Raw genomic sequence first — 20214 nt, forward strand, 5'->3', positions numbered from 1 at the left:
GATGTTAGAAGCACCTGGAGGACTTGTTAAAGAACAGATTCCTGGAATCAACCCCCAGAGTTTCTGAGTCAGTTGGCCTAGCGTAGGACCTGAAAATTTCATTTCCCCAAGTTCTCAGGTGATATACATGCTCCTGAGACGGGCAGGACGCTTGAGAACCACCACCCTACGGATCAGCTGGGGCCAATTCTATTGGAAACCCGTTTACTAGTTAAATACCCCTTGTTGACCACCTGTGGAACATACAGCTTTTTACCTACCATAATTCATTTTCTCTTTCTTCCTTCTAACAGAATCTTGATTTTTTTCTAGAGGGAGCAATGTTCCCACCTAACATAACTACGTTTACCCACTTTCCTCCTAAAAATGGGTGTCCCTGGGACTAAATCCCAGCAAAAACAAAAAAATCATAAGAAGAAGCTGTTGGGTGGGGTTTCTGGCTCTGGAAAGGCTTAAAGGTGGTGGTGGGTGGTGTGGGTGGGTTGACTCAGCTGGCATTTCTCACCTTTTGCCCTCACTCTTCCCTTTCTTTCTGCCTGGAACACAGAAGTGATAACAGGAGTTCTGGCAACCATTCTGTGACAACAAGACAAAAAGCACAAGCTAAGGATGGATGAGAGGGAGACGGAAGAGGAGCTTGGGTTCTCGATGGTATTATGGAGCTACAGTACCAGCCCTACATGCCTACCTGCCTACCTTCAGATCTCAAGTTATGGGGCAGGAAAATAAAAGTTCTAGTTTTTAAAGACATCATTTTAAAGGTCTCTATTTCCATTTCACTGAGTAAAAGTCTCTATTCAAACCTAGTATATAGGTCTATCAGAAATTGAAGGGACTATTTATAAAATAGGTGAAAACTTAAACATTTAATCCTTTTGGTAATTAAAAAATAAAGCTTCTTACATTTTTATATTTCACAAGTATGTCTAAATTTCATACTAAGATGTACATTTTAGATAACAATTTAGTAGATTAACATCTTGGATTATAACAAAAAATCTTAATGGAGCTAATAAAGTCATTCTCCTCGCTGAGACCCCCAACCCCGGGGTTGTGGCGCAGTATCGGTCCATGGCCTGTTAGGAAATTGGCCTCATATCACCGCCTGACCTCCGCACCACCTCCCCCCAGTTCTTGGTCCGTGGAAAAATTGTCTTTCATGAAATCAGTCCCTAGAGCCAAAAAGGTTGGGGACCGCTGCACTGATGGAATAAATTTAGTAGACTATGTCCAAGAACCATTTGAAAAAAAATGACCCTCCTGCTTGCATAAAAGGAAAGGCATACCACATAGGAAGTTGGAGAGATTCGCAATTAGAGATATATCATCCCCATGTAATTTATAAACATATTGCAATGTCAGTCAAGGTCCCATTTTTATTTTCTGGAGGTGAAGTAAAGAACTTGGTAAATTCATGTGAAATTCATTCGGAGGAATAAATTTAAGAGACTAACCAAGAAAGCTTTTGTAAAGTATAAATAAACTATAATAATAAAAATAGTGTTTTGTTGGCACAGACCAATGGAATAAAATTGAAAGTTCAGAAATAGGCATAGGTATATAGAAGCATTCAATACATGAGAAAGAACAATGAAAGGATGGAGAGATTTAATAAACAATGTGGTGATGGCTGGCTAGATTCATACCTCATACCGTATGTCAAATGAGTTCCATCGGGACTGAACGTTTCAATGTGAGAAAATGAAAACAAAATGTTTGGGGAAGACTTTTCTATATAAGACTTTAGAGATACAAATTTTTAAAAAAAGACTAATAGATTTGATTACATAAAACATAAATAAAACTCAAGTAAATATTAAGAGTATCAACCATTTTTCTGTCATTTATAACATTTAAATTTAGCATTTGTTTTTTAATTTTGTTTAGTTTATTTTGACAAAATTTTTTAAACTATAAAAAGCTAAAAATGTCAATCTTTTCTTTCTTTGATTTTGGCCTAGAAATGACTTTCTTAAACCCAAAGTAGACCGATTTTCACTTACATTTTCTTAGAATTCTTTCATTGTTTCTTATTTTATGTTAATGCATGAGAGGTCAAAATATGGCTTTGGTTGTTTGATTTGGGGATGTTATTTAACCTCTCTGCCTCTCAATTTCATGTTCTTGAAATAACAGACATAATAATACCAGCCTTTTAGAGTTGCTATGACAATTAAAAGAAATAATTTACACAAAGCATTTTTCATGGTAGAACCTGGTTCATAAAAATTCCGAATAAATGGTAGCTATTACTTTTAATGCTTCACACTGTGTGTTGGACTTCTTAACTTCACTGGCATATTTTCATGACTAGCAACTTATGGTAATGGTATTGTCAACTGATTTAATAACAAACATCACATAATTTAATCAATATTGTAGTTTTTTAACTTTTTACCATAATATGTGCCAATCAGATAAAATACCTTAATTCTTTGAAGACTACCCAGTTATATACAGCATTCTATACTTTTAAAGACGCAGTCTGAAGTCATCTGATGGCCAAGTAACAGTGTAATCCAAAGATATGAAAAGTGTTCTTACACATCAGAACTGAGATTATTTATGAGCTTGAAATATAAATAGGACGTTTACTCTTCTTTATCTTACCTCTAATAGGCCGTCCTCTGGCAGATCAGTACAGTGAACGGCATTCTGGATCTTGGTTTTACCAAAGATTGCTCTGAGGGTTCCAGGGCGTAAATGCCGGGCAATTTCCTATTAAATACACATTCACATATAAAGTTAGTCATATGATGTTAATAAGAAAAACACCAGCTATGTAAAACACTTGAATTATTTTATTTATGAAATACATGTTATATATTGAGGGTATTGATTTTTCCTGGAAACAACATTAATGTTTAGAATTTGAACATTGAAAATTTTCAGTTCACTCATAAGGCTTTTACTGTGGTCTTATGTGGCCAATATAAAGTCCACTGTAAACTATGTCAGAGGGAAACCAATAATTACATTTCTTTCTATCATGGGAAGCACACAAAATATGAACCCAGTTCATTACTGTGAAAGACTGTGTTTTATAAAAACAGTAGAGATCCTAACAACTTGATTTAAAATGAACCAGTTTGATGTACTTATTTCAAAATATTTTTAAAATGTTATAGTTGTATAACCTTAGTACTAGCTTATCTTTAGGGGGAAAATGGTCACCAATAACCCTGAATTTCATGATGAACACTTGAAATGACTCCATTTGAGTAAACTGTTTATAAGAACCTATTGTCTCTCAAATTTTATTTTACTTGCACCAAGTTCATTAAAATATTACTTTCATGTAAGTGCCTGCTACATGCACGGCACTTCAAATCTACAGTGATTCACACGTGTATGAATATAAATTTGGGGGAGGTTGGTGATTGGTTAGGTTATTGTTAGTATCTAATTCTGTGGCCAGAGAATGTGGTATCTTTGATCTTTCTTTGAAGGAACTTTGTGTCCTAATACATAGTCAATTGTATTGAGTGTCCCATGGGTATTTGAAAAGAATATTGTCACAGGTTGCATTCCCTGGAAAACCAACTCAGAGGGAGATTTGTCTGCAAGAAGTTTACTGGGGTGTGGCCCCAGGATCTATACTTATAAGGAAAACAGGATGTGGCAGGAGAAGTTGACCTGTAACACAGTAACAGTGGCCTCAGACAATCCTACAGATTCCTGGATATGGGCTGCTCCAGGGAAGGGGACACGGCCTTGGCAAGGTGACTTTCTTTAGCAGAGGGCAATTCCTGGAGAGGGAGTTACCAGATTACCATTAGCTGCCAACACTCCCAGCAGCTGGAAAATAAACCTGTCAGTTCTAAAGAGCAGAGGGGCACCTGGGTGGCCCTCCACAGCAGCACTACATATACACGTACACACATATATGTTATGTATCATATATGACAAATATGGTGCTTCAGACTATTGAAATCTGATTACCATTCCTTTTTGGTAACTAATTTTTATTTTTCTTGCTGGAAGGTTCTGCATTATTTCTTCAACTAGGCACTGGTCATTTATCAGTCATTCCGCTCCACACTCAACGGGCCAATTCAACCTGAAGATACACAGCTTCAGTCAGCTTCTACTATTTCTTTTATTATTTTCTATTCTCCATTTTATCTCTTCTTGCCTTCAACTATTTCTATCAGCAAGATGTTGAGATTTCTGGTTCTAACTTTCTCTTTTCTACTTTCCTTGTAATTCTCTTTTTGTGTTATTCTTGGAGAATTCTTCCATTTGATCTGCCCCTCACTAATTTGCTTTTAAACTAGGTCCACTGTATCATTCTATTAATTTACTGAGTATTTTTAAAATCTCAAGAATTATGTACACTTTTTTTTAATGGATCTAGTGTTCTCTTAGGTCTTTCTGAGGAAATTGTCTCTCTCATTTTAAAGTCTTTTATTTTGTTAGCTCTAGTGATTTGTTTTCTTTAGGTTTTGGCTCTGTCTGTCAAGTTCGGTGTCTTCTTTATGGCATTGGTAAACTTCAAATGGTTGGTAATTTCTGGCTCTTTATTTTTCTTTTTTGAATTCTCCATTTGCTTTTCATAAATACCAGGGACATGCTGCTACATGCTGGTTACATTTCTTTCAGAAGGGGGTGCTCTGCATTTTTCCTGGGTGTCATTAGCTACCTTCCCATCACTTTGTCTCTAGCTAAAGCCTCATATTCACTGTCTTAGGCTGTGGCTAAAAGTATCAACTGCTTTCTGCTCAAAATAAGCAGACAAAGGAGAAGGGGCTGATTTACTCTGCTGTTCTTCATACAGCCTCCCAAATAATTACCCTGCTCACGGCCCCAGACCCCTCCTCAGCCTTGCATCTGTATGTCTGATGTGCAGCCCAGCCAGAGCCCCTCCTCCTTCTGAAGCAGTCCTCTCTTACATTTTTTTGTTTTTGTTTTTGTTTAGAGATGTGGTCTCACTCTGTCCCCCAGGCTGGAGCGCAGTGGCGTGACCCTAGCTTATTGTTGCCTCGAACTCCTCAGCTCAAGCGATCCTCCTGTCCTGCATGTTTTAGAGTGTGATTTTCCTCAACAGTCCCATCCGATCTGCTATCTATCTGCTTTGTGTCTTTCAAAGTTTATGGTCTGTTAATGGTACGTACTCTTTCTTGTTTTCCAGCATTGCTAGAGATTTACTCTTTAAAATATAACAACACAAAGTAAAACATATCTGCTGTAAATTTCTTGTTAGGATTTGACATGCAAAGAGATGACCGGCACACATGGTCATCTGCCATCTTGATGAAACCTCATCTTACTGACATTCTGTATTTCCCCAAACCTCCAAAACCATTTTTAATTCATTTTTCATGCTGCTACCATTTTGTACCTAAAATGCAATGTTACTTACTTGCTTGAAAATCTTGAAGGCTCATAGCTGCTGATGGCCAAATGCCTAAACTCCCTAGTGTGGCATTCAAGGTCTTCCCCATTCTTGCCTAACTTAGCCTCACTCACACCTACCCTGAAAGCATAAGTCCCAATGAAAACATTGCTTCCTTTATGAAACCAACTGAATTCCTCCCAATCAGAGAAATCTTTCCTTCTTCAATGTTCCTATAGGAATTTATGTTTCTAATATAGGCCTTCTGACTTACAATTTATATAGGCTTTTTTTGTGAGCCTATTTGAGTAAGGTTTCATTCAATTCTCAACCCCTTAACACAATATAAAAATTCCTTGATATTCCATATCTTACTAGCAAACAGGCAGTAAATATTTCCTAAATATTTGTTGATTGACATAAAATGACAAAACTTCTGTCCAGAGAGCTAAGACGAAGTAGTAACAAGAGCAGGGGCTGTGGAGGAATGCTCACTGGATTTGAATTTTGCTTCTGCCACTTCCTAGTTGTGTGACCATGCCTCGTTATTTAACCTCTCTGTCCTGCTTTAATGTTCTCATTTGTAAAATAGGGATAAAAATATGTGGTATATGTATACTGCGGAGTACTGCACAGCCATAAAAAAGGTGAACTAATACCTTTTGTAACAACCTGGATCGAACTAGAGACCATTCTTCTAAGCAGAGTATTGCAAGAATGGAAAAACAAATACCACATGGACTCACTATTAAGTTGAAACTAATCAATCAATACCTATGTGCACATATGGTAGTAAAACTCAATGGAAACCAAGTCAGTGGGAGAGGTGAGGAGGGAACGGGTAAGTTTATACCTAACAGGTACAATGCACTCTACCTTGGTGATGCACACACTTATAACTTTGACTCAAACTGCACAAAAGCAAAACAGGTAATCAAAATGTTTGTACCCCCATAATATTCTGAAATAAATAAAAAAAAATAGGACCTAACTCACAGTGTTCTTGTGAGAACTAAAGGAGTAAATTCAGATAAAAGTATTTAGAACAATGCCTGGCACATGGTAAACATTCAATGGATGATGGCCATTAGTTTTATTAATATAACCTAAGAATTAAAAGGAAATTAAGATGATACAATTCTTAAAGAGACAAAAATTTATATTTTGATAAGTATCAAAGATAATCTAACCAAATGTTCAAGTATCTCTTAATAAATATATAACATCTCTCAAGAGTTTTAATCATAGTTTTAGAATAAAGGTAAAAGTTTAAATAATCAAATAATAAGAAATTTAGATTAGATAATAATAATCTATAAATTAAAAAACCTCAGAAAATATTGTTTGTATTTACTGGTATAAAATGTTCTATTTAGGTAAATGATAATGATGAAGCATAAAGATATACACCAAAAAGTATTTTGTTCATAGCTGCTCTTAAAATTTAGGCTTTTATGTTGGATCCTTTCAAAAAAGGTGTTGATAAATTGATTTTAGTCTTGATGACTATAAAATATCATATATATTTATGAAAGTAAAAAAAACTAAAATACTAAAAATACTAAAATACTAAAAAAATCCCTAAAAAGTGAAATACTAACAGCAGAATCCTTCATAGATCATATTCCCCCTCTATTTCCTGATAGCTTTTCCCTGATTTTTTCTAACAGATTCATGTTCTTGTATTCTGCAGTGAAAACCATAATAATACAATGCAGTCTCTCTCTCTTAAAGGAGCAGAAATGATTATCAGACACGTAAAAGCAATACAAAGTGCCAACGTACAATTTCGTCTAATACCATAAATAATTCTTAAAAAGTTATTGCAGTATTTATAAATGATAGGTAATGCTAAGAAAATGACACTCTCTAAAGAGCAATATTTATTTGTACTTAGACATCAGTCTTTTAAACTCCACCAAATTCTGGGCATATTCATCCCCCACTACCACACTGCCTGCTCAGCACCAGCAAGTCAAATTCTTGGTTATGTTACAGCTCATCATAAGCACTTAACATTCTGCTCAGATAATCTTGCAGTGGGAGGAAGAATTCTGGTTTACAGAATGACCTCTAAATCTAAGACATTGAAAAATGCACCAAATAGAATAGTGATTAGCAAAATATTGAAAACAAAGAAGAAACCATTTATTTAATTATTATATGGCTGTGTGAGTTATAAAAATGGCATTGTTTATTAAATAATAATAGGTCTATCAGATCTATAAAATATGTCTGGACAAAGAACAAATTGCTTCCACAGTAAGCCATTCTGTTTCAGTTCTCCACAATACGGACGAGATACACAAGAATGAAAATGACCGTCCATTTAAGAAACAAATTGGAAAGATATTTGTAACATTTACTAATTATAGAAGTTTGAAGAAAGAGAATTTTGTAATTAACTATAGAATATATGCATATTCAGTCATATGTCACTTAACAGCAGAGATATGTTTGAAGAAATGAGTCTTAAGTGATTTCCTCGTTGTATGAACATCAGAGAGCATTTACACAAACCTAGACGGTATAGCCTGCTACACACGTAGGCTGTATGATTTGCTCCTAGGCTATTATCCTGTATAACATGTTTTTGTACTGAATACAGTAGGCAATTGTAACACAATGGTAATGATTTGTATATCTAAACAGTGAAAAGATACAGTAAAAATATGGTATAAAAGATAAACAACGGTCCACCTGTAGAGGGCATTTACCAGGAATGGAGCTTGCAGGACTGGAAGTTGCTCTGGGTGAGTCAGTGAGTGGTGAGTTCATGTGAGGGCCTAGGACATTTCTGTACACTACTGTAGACTTTTTATATAAACACTGGACGCTTACGCTATACTAGATTTATTTTTAAAATTTGTCTTTCTTCAATAATAAATTAGCTTACTGTAACTTTTTTACTTTTAAGCTTTAAAATTTTTTTAACTGACTCTTCTGTAATAATACAGCTTAAAACAAACACATTCTACATCTGTATAAAAGATTTTCTCTTTTTGTTTATAAGCTTTTTTCTATTTTTTAATTTTCTTTTTTTTTTACTTTTTAAACTTCTTTCTTAAAAACTAAGACACAGCTGGGCACGGTGGCTCACGCCTGTAATCCCAGCTACTTTGGAGGCTGAGGTGGGAGGATCACTCAAGCCCAGGAGTTTAAGACCAGCCTGGGTGATAGAGTGAGACCTTGTCTCCCAAAAAAAAAAGAAAGAAAGAAAAGAAATACTGAGACGTGAACACACACACTAGCCTAGGCCTACACAGGATCAGGGTCATCAGTATCACTGTCTTCCATTGCCACATCTTGTGTCACTGGAAGGGCTTCAGGAACAACAACACACACGGAGCTGTCATCTATGGTAAAATGCCTTCTTCTAGAATACCTCCTGAAGGAATTGCCAGAGGCTCCTTTAAAGTTAACTTGTTTTTTATAAGTAGAAGGAATACACTCTAAAATACTCATAGAAAGTATAGTAAATACACAAAGCAGTAATAGTGATTACCATTATCAAGTGTCATGTATTGTACATACGTATGTGCTATCCTTTGCTACAACTGGCAGCGCAGTAGGTGTGTCTACACCAGCATCACCACAAACATGTGAATGAAAGGCCAATGAAACAACCACCTTAAAATAGCAAATATTCACATTTCTAACCATTACTGGTGCTCTTCTATAACAAGTCTTGCACTGTTAAGCAGTATATGCTAAATTCTCTCCTTAACTACTCTGGCACTTGAAATATATCCTACCAAAACTGACACTGAAACAGCTTTTCCCATTAGCTTGTAACTTTGCACTAAGGCAGTTGCAGTTTTATATTTCTAGGAGATAAGCAATATCAAACTAATTCACAACTAAAACAAGACAATGAAACTCGGGGAAGGAATTAAAAGTACAAAAGGAAACCAGGGAAGAGATCCAAAGGCTTTCTGCTAAGTGTAAGGATCCTTCTAGAACTTATGCATAGGATTTAGAAAGAGTATCTGCAACTTTAAACTCAATTATTTATTTATTAGTCTCATTGAAGGAGCTATCTGAGAGTTCACGGTATATATACTTATTAGTGCTGAAGACTACATGGATTATTTATATTCGAGGAACTGTTAAAACATCAGACTTGTGAATTCTGACAGGGTTCACATCTCACTTTTCATTATGTAAAAATTAGCTGTAACATAAATTTATAGAACCTGAAGAGGGTCATAATTAAATGTTATTTCAGGTGAGTCTTTTAGACAATTAAATACTGTCTTTTCTATTTGGTTTCAACAGATCACATGACATAGTAACCCCTGCCTCTCATTGAGCTATTTGCTATTTCAGCCAACAATAGGCACTGGCTGAAATGAAAATGAACTCTTATTTGACACAGGTGTTATTTTAAAATGTAAAATTATGACCTCCTGGTTCTCCTCCTTTTAATAGAGTTGGGCAAATTATTTGCTTTTATAAAAATTACTTTATATTTCAATAAACACTACAAAGACATTTTATTTTAAAAGTAAAATCTGAGAACATAAACATTAGCATAGAGGGAAATGACATTAATTTTTGGTAAATATTTTCCTATTTCTTTTCTCTTTTTTCTAAATACTACATTAAAAGAGAGTTAACCTGTGAGATGTACTCAAATCACTACTGAGAAACTTGAGAGGCATTCTTAATATCTCCCCCAAAAAGAATTACTCCACACAATCTACCCCACCCTGATAAAATAATTATTACCCAATCTTCCTCTACTAAAGAAACCTACAATTCAAGACTCAGAAACTTCCCCAAAGGAATAAAATAATTGAATAGCTGGGACTCATTCTTGGCACCTCTTACACCCAATTCATTGCCAAGTCCCGTCAATACAACTGCTAAAATGCAGTCTACTTCTATATCCCATTCTGCCACCATATTCTCTTGCCTGGAATTTGGATTTTTAAATTTTACTCTTGCTGTTCTATCTGGTCTTCTAGATTCCACTACTCCTAATAAACATATTCTCCACAAAACAGCCAGAGTGAACTTTATAAAACATAAGTTGAATCATATCACTTTCCTGCCTAAGACCCACTGATGCTTTCCTTCTTGAAAGAAAATTCAAAATCCTCAGCATGACCTGGCTCCTGCTTACCTCTCCACCCTCACCTGAAATGATCTGGCCACAGCAACCTCTTCCAGCTTTTCAAAGGCACCAAGCTCTTTCCTGCCTCAAGCATGAAAACACATACTACTCCCCTTGAACATTCTGGCTCAGAAATTCTTCTCTCTTTCGGAAGAAGTTCACGTGTCTTACAAATGTTTACAATAAGCAACATAAGTCAGGTGTGATGGACCGTACACAGTGGCTCTCTCAACCCTTCACTCTATCTTCCTTCCAGACGGGAGTTAGAAATCTGACACCCCTTTGGCTTGAGTTCTTGAGATGTGGAAGTTCCAAACGAGATTTGGAAGGCAGAACTGGGCAGAGGCCATCTTCCTGCTGATATTGCTGTGGGCAGACAAGGTGGGGGCACGAGTGCTTGGAGACACCAGATTCCCGGGTGACAGAGTCAGTGGTGGCAGTAGCAGTGCAGGCAGTAGCAGCAGCTTCTGGATTCTAGATGTAGGTATGGTGAGGTACTCTTGAAATCAACAGCTCCAGTGGCTACCCCTGACTTCAGGCCCTGCAGCCCTCCCAGTGAGTTTGTAAACACTACTTCCCTTGTATTTAACCCCTTTTAAAAAAAAACCCTAAGCTGGTATCTGTTTCCTCCTCTGAACTCTTGGAGATACTCTGGGGTTCCATCTCTCCCTCATCTCTACAAAAAGCTCTTTTCCCTTTTCCCCGTTCCCACTTACTAAGTACCTTCTTGCCATCTGGCTTTCACCTGCACCACCCTATTGAAATTGCTCCCCCGCAAGAGACACAAAACCACTTAGTCTTCTAGCTGAAACCTCTCTAACAGCAGTGCAGTTGTACAGTACCATCAGAAATAGCAGTGGTCTAACAAACTGATCTTAGTACAAGTATATCCAATTTATAAAATAGGACAGAGATTTTATATAATTTAAGTTTCTTGTCCTATAGTAGCAATATTAATCTCAGCAGTTAGGGGAAAAATCTTGGTGCCTTAAAGGGCACCTAGTTCAGCCCACTAGGCTGAACTAAGAGGTAATGCCCATAAAGTGGCCAAATTGGAGGCACTCAGTAGATACAATCATTGTTTATAATATTATAAATAAGTGTTTTATAATATTATAAACTTTTATAGCTAACAATGAGGCACTTACATAGTACTTGCATTTTTAAAAGCATGTACTATTTCCTATGAATCTCACAAATCCCATAGTATGTTGACAAGGCACAGTTTTTGCCTTTTACTTATATGGATAACCTGATTCTATGGTCAGTCTTAGACCTTGAATCCAGCGCTGGAGAAAGAGTATATCCAAAGATCCAACCACTTGAGGCAAACTCTCTTCAAAAGGTTAATTTCCTAAACTGCCCCAGGTCCTCTATGATTCCCTTTACAGTTGCAGTGAGCAACTAAGATTCCAGACTAAGGTTGGCATTTCTGAAACCATCTTATCTTCTCCCATAATTACAAATGGTAGTGCTGTCCAGTAGAAATATAATGTGAGCCACATATGTAATTTTAAATTATCTAGTGGCCACATTAAAAAGTAAAAAGAAGTGAAATTAATCTTAGTAATATAATTTATTTAACCCTATATATCCAAAATATTATCATTTCAGTAGGCAATTAATATAAAAATTATTAGTGAGCTATTTTACATTCTTAAGTCATACTATACTATACTAAGTCTTCAAAGTCCTGGGTGCATAGTTTATGTACAATAGATCTCAATTCAAATCAGCCATGTTTCAGGTACTTGAGAGCTACATGTGGCTAATGGCTACCATATTGGACGGTCAAGACCTAGAGGATAGTAGCTCTCTCCCATGACATAAGGATAACTTCTCAGCAACATTCTATTGAGCTGAGCCAAGACTGCTAAGAAGACCCTAGTATACACAGGAATATAGTCTTGAGGGCAGTCAAATTAACTATGCTTCCCACACTGCCATCCTGGGTTCTAATCCTATCTCTCTATCACTTATCATGTCCATTGCCCACTTATCCTCCACAGCAGGCATTGCAAATGTTCGCCATTATCCTCAAGCCTTCATCCTCAACTACTTCTTTTCTCTCAGAGATAACTTTGTTTCCTGTTTCACAGAAAAAATTGAGATTATCAAGATGTTCATCTCCTTCAAACTCCTATACTCACAGGATACCCCTGCTCTCCTTTCATTCAGTGCCAAAGAAAGAGGTGTTTCTTCTCCTGTTAATAGTGAAGCCTCCCATCTCTTTGCCACTCTAGGTCAGGAAACTTCCTTCATCATAATTCCTTTTTCCCCTGTATTTTCATTTGTTTTTGGTTTTGTTTTGTTTTTTGAGATGGGGTCTTGCTGTGTTGCACAGGGTGGCCTTGAACTCCTTGGCTCAAGAGATCCTCCCACCTCAACCTCCCAAGGAGCTGGGACTACAGGATTCCTGTATTTTCATCTTTCTCTTCCAATAACTTCTCCCTGCATCCTATAAAAATGCTTATGTTTCCAGAGAAAAACACAGGCTTATCAAAAAAAAAAAAAAAAAGTCCACGTCTCCCTCATCATTAAAAAAAATATTAATTACTCTCCCACCCCTCCCCTCCCTTTCTAGAAGTCTTCATAAACTCCATTTCCATTAACTCTTCAATCTTCTGCTCCACAACTCTACCTAACCTGCTTTGGCAAAGGACACTGATACTCTTGTAATTGTCCACAGACTCTCCACTTGTGACTTTTCTTCAATATTTAGCACTAGGGACCATTCCCTTATTCCTGAAGCTCTCCCTTTATTCAGCCCACTTGAAACCATAATCCAGGTTCTCCTCTTGGCTGTTCCTCCCCAGGCTCCATTATTTCCATCTTCTTACAGCCTAGGGTTCACTCCATATTCTCTTCTGGCTCTCCCTGGACAATCTCATTGACTATACTCAGGTCTCTTCAGATGACTCTTTAGTCTCTAACTGCTGCCCAGTTCTCTCTCCTGAGTTCCAGGCTGGAATATACAACCGCCTAACCAACTTCACCTGGTCTCTTATACTGAGCTTGTCCAAAACTAATTTCATTGTCCTCCAAACTCCTCCTCCTCCTAAATTCCCTCTCTTCATGAATGGCACCACAGTTTAACCAAGTTACCTAGGCCAAAAGCTTGGGAGTATTCCCAAGACTCTTCTCTCTTCTCCTTGGGCCCCACATCCAATCTGTCACCAAATGACATGGATTCTATTGCTTTAGCATTGATTCTTTCCTTACTTTCCAAGTCTACATTTACTGCCACAGTTTACCTTGTCATCTTTAGACAATAGTGGTCTTCTAACAGGCTGCCTTGCCTCAGCCATTGAAAATTTATTCCATTTATTTGTTCATGCATCTGTCTCACTGCTGTAATCTGTAAACTCCTTAAGGCAAGGGACTATGGCCTTTTGATATCCAACACACAGGATGCTCATGATTCACTGAATGACAGTATTCATGATTTAGTGGAGGAGTGAATGGATGAATGGAATGACTAACATGCCCAGATTTATACACCTCATTAAGTTTGTTAGTGATAGAGTAGAGAAACTAAGCCTCTTGGTTTCCAGTAGTCCAGGTTCCTTTGGCTGTATTATACTTTTCAGAAGTACCTATTTGAAGGAACCCTGATGTAAGTACTCACCACTTAATTTATCTATTTTGTGAGTTGATGGTTGTGTATATCAGATTTTCTCAAACTAGGGCACACCTGTCTGAGAATGGAATCAAGAACTCTAAGCACTAACCTCATAGCTCTGATATCTCTGAAAGTGACTTGTTCTGTGACCTTGATTGAGGATAACATTACTGTTTAATCACAGATATAAAACGTCATGTGGCAAATATGTGTGATGGGACAAATCCACTGAGTAGCATTAAATTTACAAGTATAGGATCATAAATGACTTTTCCAGTTGGGATATTAAGACACATCTGAATTCCTGGAAGAACTAATGAATCTTCTGATAAATATCCACAGCACAGAAAAGATCGATTCACTCTAAACATTAGAGATCACATTATAGTAAATAATCTTTCATCTTATTTGTTGGATTTTCCTTTCTTATTTGTTGGACTTTCCTTATTTGTTGGACTTTCATCTTATCTGTTGGACTACTACCTATTTTAAAAATATATACTCACCTATAATGCAATAACTCACATTCTTATATATGATCTTGAAGCAAGATTCTCATTTATAAAGGAAAGAATAAACTCTGTTTACCATAGTTGCAAGTCAAGCATATTTTCCTGGTTATGGTTTTTTTTTTTTTTAAAAAGTACTCATTTGTGTCCAGATTATACTGAATTATTCAATTAATGAGAACATTTATTACATAAGAATACCCCATTACTTGGATAATTTAGATTAAAGTTGTTGCCTTCAGAAAGTACCTTGTTTTCCTTCCCCAAGTCTTTATTGCAAAAAGGTATTTTTTTCATGGTCTTTAACTATACTAGTTTTTTTAAAAAGAAAAACTTTTCTTCAGGAATTACATTCTAAAAGGTAACTTGATCCTCCCCTGAAATTCATTTTCTCTTCCTAATAGAACTGTAAACTGTGACTATGATCTTCAAACACCAAATTTACGCTGCTACAAAAACATTCTATTTCCTCAGACATTCTCTTCTAGACTCTGATCTCTGCCCTTCCCTGCCAAAACTATGTTCAGAATGCCTTATAAAAATTGATTTTCTCTTATACTATTGAAATGAAACAATCTTTAAAAAAATGATAACTTTGAACTTCGACTAGCCTATATAGTTGAGTATTTTAGAAAACCACAGGAAAAGTAATTTCAAAACTCTCATTCAATAGTAATTGGAATGAATGCTGAGCATCTCCAACCCTGGCCTTTTGCTAGCACCTCAAACACATGGGCCAAATCAAAACAATTCTCTTCCATTACTGTCCCTTCCCTCCATCTCCTCCACACCCGCCAATTCGATTTCTCTGCTTCAGTTCCTAGTGGTATCGCTATCTCCCCAAATGTCCAGGCTTGATAATATAGGGCTATTTCTAACTATTTCATTCATTATCCACAACCAATGAATGTTTAAAAACCATAAAATTGTCGTTTTATGCACTAAATATTTCAATTTGTGAAAGAGTTACCTTCATGAAGTTATTTATTTATTTATCTATCTATCTATTGATTGATTGAGACAGAGTCTTGCTCTGTTGCCTGGGCTAGAGTGCTATAGCGTCAGCTTAGCTCACAGCAACCTCAAACTCCTGGGCTCAAGCGATCCTCCAGCCTCAGCCTCCCGAGTAGCTGGGACTATAGGCGCATGCCACGACGCCCGGCTAACTTTTCTATTCTTAGTAGAGACTGGGTCTCGCTCTTGGTCAGGCTGGTCTCGAACTCCTGAGCTCAAGTGATCCTCCCCCCTTGGCAGAGTGCTAGGATTACAGGCATGAGCTACCACGTCCGGCGTAGGAAGCTATTTAAACTCAGAAAATATTTGCATAAAATTTTGCTTTATTTATTTAATAAGTTATATTAAAGTAAGTCCTATTTTTAAAGCAGTGCTGTGGTACATGGGCTCATGTAATTCAGTTATTTTTAAAATATCATTGTTTTTATATTGAATTCTGCTTTTAAAACATGATACAAAGAGAGTTTTGAAATACCATAAACATACTGTCAAGATTTGTTTGCTCAGTACTCCTTAGACTAATAGAAGGAAATAATTAACCAGCTTTCCTTTTCTTATATTCTTTTTGGTTGGTTCAGAGTAAAGTATGTTTAACAAATAAAATTCTCTGCATAAGGGAAAAAACTTAAAAGACAAATTTGTATTTTGGCAAACAGCCAGTCATTTTCAATTAAAATTCATGTGTGAGTTGCTTTATGTACCCGTTGGCACAATACAATGTCTCAAATGTGACAAGACCATAACAGAACTATGGCAGTGTAAGCTGGTAAGTCAAGTAGATAAATGCTGTTCATCTCAATGCCTGCTGTTTATGATCTCCTCAGGTTAACTGGTGTTCCATATATTAAGTAACTCTTCTGTATACTAATGTGCTTCAGGAACAACATAAGTTTTGCTATTCAGAGAGAATAATTTTCAAAGGAAGCCATGAAACCATTTAAGTCAAAGTCTGTTAAATGACTACTATAGTTTTAGAACAGGCAAGAAAAAACAAATTATAAATGAACATCTTTTATCCTCTGACCCAGCAATTTCACCTCTAGAAATTAATTATAAAAAAACTTGTGCAAACATTTATATATAAGTATGATATTTGCAATGTCCGTGTACATAAAATTTTGAAAAAAATCAACAGTAGGAGAATGGTTAATTAATCCATATGCTGGAACAGTGTGTAGCCATTAATAACAATATTTAATGATATCAGAGAAGACTATAACATATTTTTAATTAAATGAGGATGCTACAAAATATTAATAGTAATTATATGATCTTAATTTTAGTTTTATAATATATATTTAAAAAACAATGGTTTGAGGCCAAAATGTTTACAGTGTTTATTTCTGGGAAGTAGATAAACAACAGCAGTTATAAATTTTTGTTTTGTTAAGTTCTTGGTTCTTTTCCATAATTTTCCCTCCTTTTTTTTTTTTGAGGGGTTGGGAAGTGGGGGGTAATAAACACGAACTTCAGTAATTTGGAAAAAATAAAAATGTTATTTTTAAAAACTTTTTTTAAACTTTAAGATGGGGGTCTTGCTATGTTGTCCAGGCTGGCCTTGAACTCCTAGCATCAAGTGATCCTCCAGTTTCAGCCTCCCAAGTAGCTGGGACTACAGGTGAATAGACTGTGCCCACCTTAGCAATGTTTGCATATTGTAAAAAAATAAATCATTTAACAAAATTTAAATCTTTCATCCTTTTTCTGAAACAAATAGCATCATCAACAGACATTTGCTGAAAGTTTACTAGAGAATTAAACTTTTATAGAAAAGTTTACTCAATGTATGCTGTTGACCAGCTGCCTCATATCACCTGGAAGTCTGTCATAAATGCAGAATCTCAGGCCCCACCTCACACCAACTGAATCACAATTTTCAGTTCAACAAGATCCCCAGGTATTTCCTATGTATAGTACATGCAAGTTTGAGAACCACTGTGTCAGAGCATTTTACTAGTATTGGAGATACCAACAAGGTATAGAGCAGGTCCTCTAAGTAGTTTCTAGACTGAGAGGTGAAGAGCATACATAAAAGATAAACTATACAAGGAGCATATGCCAACTGCCAGATGAGAGGTATAGACAATTAATGGCATAGGTGTTTGAAGGAAGTCAAAAGTCACTCAAGGTTGGGGTGGTTGGTGATATCCGGAAAGACGGTACAGTTGGCCCTTCATATACACAGGTTCCATATGTGTGGATTCAACCAAACTTGGATCAAAAATATTTGAAAAAAAAATTGCGTCTGTACTGAACATGTACAGACTTTTTTGTCTTTATTCCCTAAACAATACAACAACATTTATTTAGCATTGACATTGTATTGGGTATTATAAGTAATCTAGAGATGATTTAAAGTATATAGGAGGATGGGCAAAGGTTAGAGGCAAATACTATGCCATTTTATATCAGGGACTTGAGCATCTTTGAATTTTTATATTTGAGTGAAGGTCCTGGAACCACTCCCCTTGGATACCAAGGGACAATCTACTTGGGAATAAGAATAAAGGGAATATGGTACACTCAGCCCTCCTTTGCATTCATTTACTCTCTAAGTTTTGTAAATTTTACATACCTAGAGCTCTGGGTAGGGTCATTGTACTGAGACAAACTATTTGGTCTGAACAACTGAGTTGTGGTACATAAAACAGCATGTATTACATATAAATGTACAACCTTCTGTGAATGAGGGTAGGCTATTTTTCCCAAACATAACATGTTTCACTTTTTGCATTAAATGTGGTAAATTTAGGTTTTATTTAAAATATAAGGAAACTCCCTTTTGAAGCACTTCTGAAAGGGAGTGTATAGAAATTGGAAAGTATAGAATTCTTTTATAATGTGAATAGTCAATTCCTAAATTATATGTACTGAGTTAATATTTTCATTATATTTGAATTACGTGCTTTCAAAAAGATCAAGCTTGTACGTACTTAACTATATAGAACTAACGGTTAGTGCTTTGCTATCTGGTGTCACTAAGTAAAAGTCAACATACAAAAATAAAAGGATGGCACACGTCTGCATGGTTACACTTAAGGGCCCCTGAAGTTCCTCTCTCTGGCCTCCCGTACGGTAGGACTGTCTCACTGAGATATAAATAAAATGTCTCACTAACAACATCCTGAGAACACCGTACTATTCATACCAACTGTAACTGATCCTGGACTCAACCCTGGCACTGATGTCAGTGGCTTTTACCTACTGATAGACTTGTAAGGTGACAGGCTCTTGCATATCCCAAAATGGTAACTTCCCAGAGTCTCAAGAAGGTTTAAAAATATTTTCTTTCCATCACGACACAAAGTCTACTGTCTTTAAGTAATGCCACTGAGGTTGACATTTGAAACTGACAAGTAGCACATGCATTAGGGAGATAAAGCCCGGCACGTGTTCTTGTGGCCTCCTGGGATTTGAAATGCCAGCAGCTCCAGCTGGTGGTGAAGCCGCATCCTCAAGGCACTGCTTTAGGGAAAGTTGAGCCCCTTCTTCTGACTGTGATGGGAGCATGTTTGATGGCAATATGGTTATGGTTATTTTTTTATGATATTCGGAACAAGCAATCTCCTCTATAAATAAGAAAGTGGAAAGAAAAAAGGTTAGATATTAAGCTAGGGGCTCTTAAAGGAAATAGTATTGTTTGGTACAAAATAGTTCATGCAGGTGAAGAGTGGTAAAAGAATCACTACGGAAAAACATTTTTTAAGAGAAAAAAGAAAACAAAAGGACTGAAAGGCAAATATTTTGTGAGAATCATTCAGATAGACATGTTGAAAAATAGTGGGGCAAAGGAGGCTGATACAAGAAATGGGGAAATGAAAACCACTTAAGGACTGGGGAAATGAAAATCAGGTAAATGCCAAAACTGAAAAAGAAAAAGAAAAGGTATACTATAGAGGATACTTATGCAAATTCCTCAATCCCTGCGGGGGCCAAAGTGGCACCTATGGAATGAAAGGCAAAGGACAAGAAGGTGGGGGCAGAAGTAGAGGGAGGGATACAGCCCTGTTAAACAAAATTTATAAGAGGCCATGGGTTTGGACTGAGCTCCTGAAACAGGCCCAACAGACCAAACCAAAATGGAGTCACTCATGGTAAAATTCCATGTCACCAAGCCGAAGCTAAGTTGTTTATCTGACCTTTCAGGAAATCAGCAGTGAGAGATAACAGCCAAATCTCCACACAAGCCAGTTTTAGGCAGCGTGATAAGAAAATCCCTCTGCTTTAACCTTCTCAAGAAAAATAACTCTAAAACAATCATTCTGCTTTTTGTTTTCTCTTTCTGTTTCCTCAGCCCTTTTCTGTCTATAAAACCAAAACTCTTCTGCTCAGATCATTGGCGTACTCATTCTATTTTATAGAAGGAGGCGTTGCCTGATTCTAGAATTGCAAAGAAAAGCCAATTAAGATTTTTAAACTAAATTTGTCATAATTTTGTCTTTTGACAGTCTTTAGCCTTAAAAGAAGATGTTAAGGCCAGAGAAGCAGCCAAAGCTGAAACAAAATTCAAAATACTAGGAAAGTCATAAAAAGTACCAGATTCAGGCTGGGCACGGTGGCTCACGCCTGTAATCCTAGCACTCTGGGAGGCCGAGGCGGGCGGATTGTTGGAGCT

The 20214-nt window shown here is 36.5% G+C and overlaps 1 protein-coding gene across 1 annotated transcript in view; it reads right to left on the reverse strand.

Moving 5' to 3' along the window:
* NME7 (NME/NM23 family member 7) overlaps window positions 1–20214 on the reverse strand; it is a 164930-nt gene that overhangs the window by 23592 nt on the left and 121124 nt on the right. The window contains exon 11 of the mRNA XM_012657709.1: window positions 2611–2718. Coding sequence (XP_012513163.1) covers window positions 2611–2718 — 108 coding nt within the window. The remainder of the gene's footprint in view (window positions 1–2610; window positions 2719–20214) is intronic.

The sequence above is a fragment of the Propithecus coquereli genome, unplaced genomic scaffold (assembly GCF_000956105.1).
Source record: "Propithecus coquereli isolate 6110/MARCELLA unplaced genomic scaffold, Pcoq_1.0 Scaffold56, whole genome shotgun sequence".
In the NCBI taxonomy this organism is placed as follows: Eukaryota; Metazoa; Chordata; class Mammalia; order Primates; family Indriidae; genus Propithecus; species Propithecus coquereli.